At 50.0% G+C, this 9,789-nt stretch overlaps 2 protein-coding genes across 2 annotated transcripts in view; both read right to left on the bottom strand.

The window, feature by feature from the left end:
* Positions 1-955, bottom strand: part of B3GLCT (beta 3-glucosyltransferase) — a 540,453-nt gene extending 539,498 nt beyond the window's left edge. The window contains exon 1 of the mRNA XM_056561870.1: positions 783-955. Coding sequence (XP_056417845.1) covers positions 783-831 — 49 coding nt within the window. The 5' untranslated portion in view covers positions 832-955. The remainder of the gene's footprint in view (positions 1-782) is intronic.
* Positions 956-978: 23 nt separating this feature from the next.
* LOC130357376 (uncharacterized) lies at positions 979-7,706 on the bottom strand. Its single transcript, XM_056560066.1, has 3 exons — positions 7,312-7,706; positions 4,663-4,774; positions 979-3,042 (listed from the first exon to the last, which is right to left on the bottom strand). The coding sequence occupies exons 1-3, from the start codon at positions 7,704-7,706 to the stop codon at positions 979-981; spliced, it is 2,571 nt and encodes an 856-aa protein (XP_056416041.1).
* Between the last annotated feature and the right edge of the window lie 2,083 nt (positions 7,707-9,789).

Here is a 9,789-nt window from a genome sequence, read left to right as displayed (position 1 = left end):
ATATATACAGGACAAGTCCGCACATATATGTATATATACACACAGGGCAGTCCCGCACATATATACAGGACAGTCCGCACATATATGTATATATACACACAGGGCAGCCCGCACATATATACAGGACAGTCCGCACATATATGTATATTTACACACAGGGCAGTCCGCACATATATACAGGACAGTCCGCACATATATATATGTATATATACACACAGGGCAGTCCGCACATATATACAGGACAGTCCGCACATATATGTATATATACACACAGGGCAGCCCGCACATATATACAGGACAGTCCGCACATATATATGTATATATACACACAGGGCAGCCCGCACATATATACAGGACAGTCCGCATATATATGTATATATACACACAGGGCAGCCCGCACATATATACAGGACAGTCCGCATATATATGTATATATACACACAGGGCAGCCTCCGCACATATATACAGGACAGGTCCGCATATATATGTATATATACACACAGGGCAGCCCGCACATATATGTATATATACACACAGGGCAGTCCGCACATATATGTATATATACACACAGGGCAGTCCGCACATATATACAGGACAGTCCGCACATATATGTATATATACACACAGGGCAGTCCGCACATATATACAGGACAGTCCGCACATAGCGGGGGATCCATAGACCGGGCACTGATCTTATGTGATCGGGAAAGTTTCTTCTCTGTGCAGCGAGTGTGGAAAAAGTTCCAGTACTAGAGGAAGGTGAGAGCGGAGCGGGTACTTACAGGGCAGCAGGAGGAGGCACATCCCGGCCGGCATGGTCCCGGAACTCATCCCCGGTGTAGTGAGAGAATTGCGGAGACCCAGACCCGGAACGGCTGTCACATCCCACACAGCAGCCGCCGCTCACACAGCATTCACTGCCCGCACTGACTGCCAGCCCCTGCCACTGCCGCCGCATGAGAGCCGCCCCCTGATTGGTCACTCCCTGAAACATTCTAATTGGACGCTAAGAGGCGCGCTCTGATTGGCTGAGGCCGGCCCTCCGTGAGGCAGCGGAGGAAAGGGATGAAAGTTTGGGATTCTGAGATAGCGGAGGGGGACGATGTGTGATGTGTGACTGGAAGTGGTGATGGGCGACTGGAGGTAGTAAATGGTGACTGGAGGTGGGTGATGGGTGACTGGAGGTAGTAAATGGTGACTGGAGGTGGGTGATGGGTGACTGGAGGTAGTAATGGGTGACTGGAGGTAGTAATGGGTGACTGGAGGTGGGTGATGGGTGACTGGAGGTAGTAATGGGTGACTGGAGGTGGGTGATGGGTGACTGGAGGTAGTAATGGGTGACTGGAGGTGGTGATGGGCGACTGGAGGTGGGTGATGGGTGACTGGAGGTAGTAATGGGTGACTGGAGGTGGGTGATGGGCGACTGGAGGTGGGTGATGGGCGACTGGAGGTGGGTGATGGGCGACTGGAGGTGGGTGATGGGCGACTGGAGGTGGTGATGGGCGACTGGAGGTGGTGATGGGCGACTGGAGGTGGTGATGGGCGACTGGAGGTGGGGGATGGGCGACTGGAGGTGGGGGATGGGCGACTGGAGGTGGGGGATGGGCGACTGGAGGTGGGGGATGGGCGACTGGAGGTGGGGGATGGGCGACTGGAGGTGGGGGATGGGCGACTGGAGGTGGGGGATGGGCGACTGGAGGTGGGGGATGGGCGACTGGAGGTGGGGGATGGGTGACTGGAGGTGGTGATGGGTGACTGGAGGTGGGTGATGGGTGACTGGAGGTAGTAATGGGTGACTGGAGGTAGGTGATTGGCGACTGGAGGTGGGTGATGGGCGACTGGAGGTAGTAATGGGCGACTGGAGGTGGTGATGGGCGACTGGAGGTGGTAATGGGTGACTGGAGGTGGGTGATGGGTGACTGGAGGTAGTAATGGGTGACTGGAGGTGGTGATGGGCGACGAGGTGGTGATGGGCGACTGGAGGTAGTAATGGGAGACTGGAGGTGGTGATGGGCGACTGGAGGTGGTGATGGGCGACTGGAGGTGGTGATGGGCGACTGGAGGTGGTGATGGGCGACTGGAGGTGGTGATGGGCGACTGGAGGTGGTGATGGGCGACTGGAGGTGATGATGGGCGACTGGAGGTGGTAATGGGTGACTGGAGGTAGTAATGGGTGACTGGAGGTGGTGATGGGCGACGAGGTGGTGATGGGCGACTGGAGGTAGTAATGGGTGACTGGAGGTGGTGATGGGCGACTGGAGGTGGGTGATGGGCGACTGGAGGTAGTAATGGGAGACTGGAGGTGGTGATGGGCGACTGGAGGTGGTGATGGGCGACTGGAGGTGGTGATGGGCGACTGGAGGTGGTGATGGGCGACTGGAGGTGGTGATGGGCGACTAGAGGTGATGATGGGCGACTGGAGGTGGTGATGGGCGACTGGAGGTGGTGATGGGCGACTGGAGGTGGGTGATGGGTGACTGTAGGTGATAATGGGTGACTGGAGGTGGGTGTTGGGTGACTGAAGGTTGGTGATTGGTGACTGGAGGTGGGTGATGGGTGACTGGAGGTAGTAATGGGTGACTGGAGGTGGTGATGAGTGACTGGAGGTGGTGATGGGTGACTGGAGATAGTAATGGGTAACTGGAGGTGGGTGACAAGGTTGGTGATGGGTGACTGGAGGTGATGATGGGTGACTGGAGGTGAGTAATGGGTGATTGGAAGTGGTGATGGGTGACTTGAGGTGGGTGGTGGGTGACTGGAGGTAGTAATGGGTGACAAGGTTGGTGATGGGTGATTGGAAGTGGTGATGGGTGACTGGAGGTGGGTAATGGGTAACTGGAGGTGGGTGATTGGTGACTGGAGGTAGTAATGGGTGACTGGAGGTTGGTGATGGGTGACTGGAATTGGTGATGGGTGACTGGAGGTGGGTAATGGGTGACTGGAAGTGGTGATGGCAGACTGGAGGTTGGTGATTGGTGACTGGAGTTTGGTGATGGGTGACTGGAGGTAGGTGATGGGTGACTGGAGGTTGGTGATGGGTGACTGGAGGTGGTAATGGGCGAAAAATACAACTGTATTTTGCGGGATTTACATGTGTAAAACACAATAAAACTTTACATTGTGTGAACCCAGCTTTAGGCTTCCGTAAGACATATTTTCCACACCACTTTTTACCGAGTGTTATGCCAAAAATTTATGAAACAATTACACTACGGGGGAGATGTATCAAAACCTGTGCAAAGGAAAAGTTGCTGAGTTGCCCATAGCAACCAATCAGATTGCTTCTTTCATTATGCAGAGGCCATCTTAAAATTAAAGAAGTGAGCTGATTGGTTGTTATGGGCAACTGGGCAACTTTTCCTCTGGACAAGTTTTGATAAATCTCCCCCACATCTTCAAAAGAGTTTTCACCACCTGCAATTGTGGTGATAAAAAATAATGTATGAATACTATTACTTTTAACATAAATTGTGCAGGTTTTTAAATATGTATTGTAAATATATATTCTCCCAAACATGTTCCAAGGACCAATTGGGTCTTACTGGATTTGACTGGACCAGTTGGCAGCTGAGACTCATTGAGGTCTCGTAAAGATGTCCTCATGTATTCCGTTGTATCTTAGTTGTAGAACTCTTAACTGTTACAATAACCTTGCATCACATAAAGTCCAGAATCACATCCCAACTAACTGGAGCTTACCTAAACATAAATACAAATTGCCTAACCAGGGTATAAGTTTACCAAAATTCCAAAATCACTAGGCCTAGAAGTACTGACTTCTAAACTTCCTAAGCATCATGTGAGTACCCATTCTAATGGAGATAATGTCATCCTTCTTCAATTTCCACAACACTGAGGCCACTCAAAGAACAGGGGAATTCATGTCAGATCTGTAAATGGTGGTCTCCACCTTGTATTTTTTTTAATTATATCCCTGATCCAAAAATTTCCTTCATCATTGTGTTCTTACATAAAATGTTTACCCTTTGACAATAGGTTATCAGTATTTTTGAAACATCTAAATAATAGAATAAATATTTTAATGGTTGAGTTTCTTTACCTAAAACTTATTGGCACAAATAGTTCCAGTCCTGTTTCTTGTGACCCATTAGGGCTGGGCGGTAGGACCAAACATGTGTATCACAGTATTTTTTTAACGTACGGCGGTTCCACGGTATATAACGGCATTTTCACCCCCCCCCTCCAAATCTTGTGACCCGCCAGCGCTGTTCGGCCCCCCCAATTAATGATCATCCGGGCATGCTGGAAGTTGTCGTTTTGCAACAGCTGGGAGGTCCACAGGTTTGAGACCACTGCTGTACACTGTATCCAGATACAGAAAATAAACTTTTAACTCACCCACCTCGGCCGCACACTGGGGACGGGGGAGGACAGCCGTCAGCCTATCACCAGCAGGAGCGATGCCCTGCCCGGGCCAGTGATAGGCTGAGCCCACTGTCATGTAAGAAGCCGAATAGTACCCCGCTGGGCTGATCATTAATTGGGGGGGCAGAACATCGCTGGCGAGTAACAGCGCTGCGCTAGGCTGATAATACATTCCCGAGGGGGAGAGGCCCAACCGGTATTGCGGTATGGGGGGAAATTCATATCGTGCAGCCCAAAAAATTCGGTATGAACCAGTATACCGCCCAGCCCTATGACCCATGTTCTAATCCTGCTGATGGTGACCCTCGTTTCTACTTTTGCTGCTGGTGACCCTTGTTCCTGGTGTTCGTGATCCTGGTTTTCGGAGTCCTTGTTTGTAATATCTTTCCTTAAGGTAAGTTAAATTACCATTTTACAAATAAATCAAACATGTAATATCTAAAACCATGCTCATGGTGTTATGCCACTGTCCTTTTTTTAGGTGTTCCTGCCCCATCATCCTTGTACAAAATTTCCTTACTCTTTCCTAAATTCCCTGCTGCACAGTGTACTAGTGCTTATCTAAACATTTTTACAGAAATACAATTCGCCCGTAAGGTCTAGGTCTAGCTTCAGGGGAACCACCATCCATCTAGGCCTTTAAGCAGAGGAGTTCAAACTTCCTCAGCATCACAGGGGTGCCCATTCTAATGGAGACAATTTCTTCCACCCGTTTCCAGAATGTTGAGGAGCCATCAAAGGTAGGGGGCAGTCATATCTGCAGATAGATGTCTCCATTCTGTATTTCCATGAAATCCTCATCTTACGTTTTGTTTTCTCATGTTATTACATAACATATTTACCACTGCACAATTAGTATCCAATATTCTTGAAACATCTAAGTAACAAATGAAATCTTCCTGGTTGGGTTGATCTAATTGTCTGTGGAGTGAATTGAGCATCATAGCTAAAAACAATGAAACGCCAAGTTTGTCTGATTTAGGCCCAAGGATATATTAAACGTCGGCCACTTTAAAGGCTTCGCCCCATTTATATTACATTTGTTTGTATATTGAATTTGAGGCTTTTCAGCCTCTTTTTAGTCAGAAAACTCTCTCCCTTTGACACAAATTAGGTTAGTTGGGAAATAGCTTTCATTGTGCACACAATATTAAATAAGCATAGAAAGTAAAAATGTCACATTCTTAAAGGAAAACTGTCAGCCTGTTCACCCACATTAAACCCAATACACTGGGTTATAGCGTGGGTGAACAGGATTCCATAGAGGGGCCACTTTAATTGCTTCAGTAGGTCCTGAGATATCAGCTTCCAAAGTTCCCATATTGTATTCAGGGAATTGTGCAGTGGAGGCGGGCCCCCCTGGCTGACCTCTGTCTCCCTCCATGACCTCCTAATCCTTCCCCCACTATTTGAATATACATAGTCCTTAACTCTACGTCCTAGTGACGTGGAGTCACCAGTCACATGAACTTCATGATTAAATCTTCCAGCGCATGCGCTCTGCCGAGACAGAGCGCTGAGCTCATGTTACTGTGACTCCACATCACTAGGACGTGGAGTTGAAGACTATGAATATTCAAATAGAGGGGGCGCTATTAGGAGGTGACAGAAGGAGACAGAAGCAGCCAGCCGGGGGCCCCACCTCCACTGCGCAGTTCTCTGAATAGAGCATGGGAACTTTGGAAGCTGATATCTCAGGACCTACTGGAACAATTTAAGTAAGTGACACCCTCTATGGAATCCTGTTCACCCACACTTTACCCTAGTTGTCACATATGAGCAGGGAGGAGTGAAGCCCTGAACTCACCCGCTCCCACTTGCCCAGCCTACTTAAGTACCTGCCCTAGGTAACGGGTCCACAACCACAGTGACAGATCTGCCTGAATAAGTGCAGGGAGTAAAACATCAACAAAATGAACTTACGGTACAATACAGACAGAGGTCGCAACACTGTATGGAATCACACACACTAACAGGAATAATAACTAAACATATACACACACAATATGTCACAGTCCATAAGCAGAGTCAGTACCAAGAGATAACAGAAAAGCCAAATTGCAGAAATAGGAGAGGAGTCAGTGAGCGGAGCCAATAGGTCAAATATGCCAGAAATACAAGGTACAATACAATCGCTAGCTAGGAGTATGAGCTCTTTCGCAGGCAAGGTGTAAGAGCAGACTGCCAGCTTATATAGGAGCCAGAACAGGTGCTCCAATCATGGTCATCCGACCAGTCTCAGAAGACAGGCGTAACCACAGCAACAAGAAGAAACAAAAGCTCTTAGTGCAAATTGACCCTTCGGGTTCTTACTGTACCCCCCTCCCTTTTTTTTTTTAAGAAGCCACTGGACCCTTAAAGGGGTACTCCGGCACTTAGACATCTTATCCCTTATCCAAAGGATAGGGGATAAGATGACTGATCGCGGGGGTCCCGCCGCTGGGGACCCCCGTGATCTTGCACGCCGCACCCCATTAAAATCAGTCCCAGCAGCGCTGTTTGCTCCGGGTCTGATTACTGTCGATCACGGGGCCGGAGCATTGTGACTTCATTGCCCCGCCCCTGCGTGACGTCATGCTCCGCCCCCTCAATGAACGCCCCCCTCCTATAGACTTGCATTGAGGGGCGGGGCGTGATGTCACACGGGGGCGGAGTCATGGCGTCACACTCTTTCGGTCGCGTGGTCAGGATCCGAAGCCTCCAGCATTGCCGGAAGCCGTTGAGGTGGGTGCTGCAGCCGAGATCCCGGGGGTCCCCAGCAGCGGGACCCCAGCGATTTGACATCTTATTCCCTATCCCCTGGATAGGGGATAAGATGTCTAGGGGCGGAGTACCCCTTTAACCACCTGAGAGTACAAAGGTCTTGTCTTGGATACAGATGGACCATCAATGTCCTCATCTGTATCCTCATCCTCCAAATCACACCACTCATTGGTGTCCTCACAGTCATCCTCCAGACTCTCATTACTACCCTCTGACCGCAAATCAACAGGAATGCTCTCCACACTCTTATTGCCCATAGTGTCACAACATGTTGATTCAGTCAGAGGCTGATGCAAAACAGGCTTTACAATACTCTTTGATGTTAAATCACATTGTACACAAGATGGAACAATGCCCTCCAGATAAACTCTGCCAGGTGTAATTCTCTGAGGGGCATGACATATCTGTGCGCCCAAGTGGCCACTAAGATTGCCACTGGGAAACGGACCCTTCACACAGGAGGCGATGAAGTGTGTATTCTCCCCACAGTAAAAACTCAGGCTAAGTTGACAAAATCTTCTGCACTCCTCCGAGGTACGAATTGATCCTATTTGCATGGGTTCCACCTCAGGCACAGGTTGATTATTAAAGACAGGCAAAGAGTCAAGCAAAAGAGGAGAATTAGAGGAAGATGAGTGCTCATGTTTGCGCTCACATAGAAGTCTAAACGGACAGCTAACGTCATGGCTTAGTCAAGGATGTCAGGAGAGGGGTAAATTAGGGCTGGGCGGTATGACCAAATATGTGTATCACAGTATTTTTTTTAACTTACAGCGGTTTCACGGTATATAACGGTATTTTCACCCCCCTCCTTAAATTCATGTGACCCGCGAGCGGTGTTTGGCTCCCCCCCCCCCAAATCATGTTACCCGCCAGCACTGTTCTGCTCCCCCCAATTAATGATCAGCCCAGCGGGGTACTACTCACAGATGTCACCTTCAAGCTCTGCCCTCCTCCTCTTTGTTGGGGGCCGCCGGCGATGGAATTCACTGTACGCAAGTGGTCTCTAACCTGCGGACCTCCAGTTGTTGCAAAACTACAACTCCCAGCATGCCCGGACAGCCAATGGCTGTCCGGGCATGCTGGGAGTTGTAGTTTTGCAACAGCTGGAGGTCCGCAGGTTGGAGACCACTGCTGTACGCTGTATACCTATGCCCGGGCTGCAAAAGATACAGAAAATAAACTTTAACTTACCTACGTTGGCCACACGCTGTTCCTTGGGACTGGAACGTCGGACAGCCGTCAGCCTATCGCCGGCCGCAGCTATGTCCCGCCACGGCCAGTGATAGCTTGAGCGCACTGTCATGTAAGAAGCCGGCCAGAGCTCCTTACATGACAGTGGGCTCAGCCTATCACTGGCTGGGGTGGGACATCGCTCCGGCCGGTGATAGGCTGACGGCTGTCCGACCTTCCCGTCCCCAGCGAAAGGTGTAGGTGAGTTACAGTTTATTTTCTTTATCTTTTGCAGCCCGGGCATAGGGATACAGCATACAGCAGTGGTCTCAAACCTGCGGACCACCAGCTGTTGCAAAACTACAACTCTCAGCATGCTGGGAGTTGTAGTTTTGCAACATCTGGAGGTCTGCAGGTTGGAGACCACTGGCGTACAGTATAGTTCCAGCGCCAGCGGCCCCCAACAAAGAGGAGGAGGGCAGTGCTTGACATATGTGAGTAGTACCCCGCTGGGCTGATCATTAATTGGGGGGGAAGAACAGTGCTGGCGGGTAACATCGGATTAGTTCCCCGATGTGGGGACAACGCTGTGCTGATAATACATTCCCGAGGGGGAGGGGCCCAACCGGTATTGCGGTATGGGGGAAAAATCATATTATGCAGCCCAAAAAAATTCGGTATTTGGCATGAACTGGTATACCGCCCAGCCCTAGGGTAAATCACCAGCATCTCTTTTAAGGTGTTGGATAATCCTAGTCTAAACTGACAAATCAAAGCTGGAGTGTTCCACCAAGAAGCCACACACCACTGAAGTCTGCGCAATACTACTCAACGGGTCTGTTGGCAGCTGAGATTCAGCGTACCAAGCATGGGTAAATATCAATTCCTGGGCACCCCCTTGCAGAAGTGACATAATAATTCCAACTCTCTGGGCCTCAGTGCCAGAAGAGTAAGGTCTCAGACGAAAGTATAACTTGCAACTTTCACATAAGTGTAACATCTTGCGCTCTGGCCGCAGGCACTGGCCGTGAGCACATTGTCCCTCTCTTCCCTGCTGCCGGCGGGACTGGGATTCCCATCGGAGGACGTGCCCGCATGTGAATCCCGGCCAATCACTTAGTATGCTCCTCTGCTTCTTCCTCCTCTGTCGCCTGCCGCAGCAAGCCCATCCTGCCTTGTGGTGGCCTCTGGTGAAGACCAACGGCACCTTAGACTCCACTCCCCGATACGGCCCGTGTCATCTGCCATACAGGTCAGAGGATCCACATCCAGCATAGTTACAGCAAGATCCGGCCATGGATCCCACTGGGGTTCCTCCTTTACCCGATAATCCCTATTTCGTCTCTATCGTGGCTCTCCAGTCGCAGCAGTTGGCCCAGCAGGCGCAACAGTTAAACCAATTATCTACCATGATGCAGCAGTTGCTTTCTGCCCAACAACCACCGCAGCAGCCACAGCCTCCTCCAG

This window comes from Hyla sarda, chromosome 2, assembly GCF_029499605.1.
Source record: "Hyla sarda isolate aHylSar1 chromosome 2, aHylSar1.hap1, whole genome shotgun sequence".
Lineage (NCBI taxonomy): Eukaryota > Metazoa > Chordata > Amphibia > Anura > Hylidae > Hyla > Hyla sarda.
This window is presented reverse-complemented; position numbering and strand designations above follow the sequence as displayed.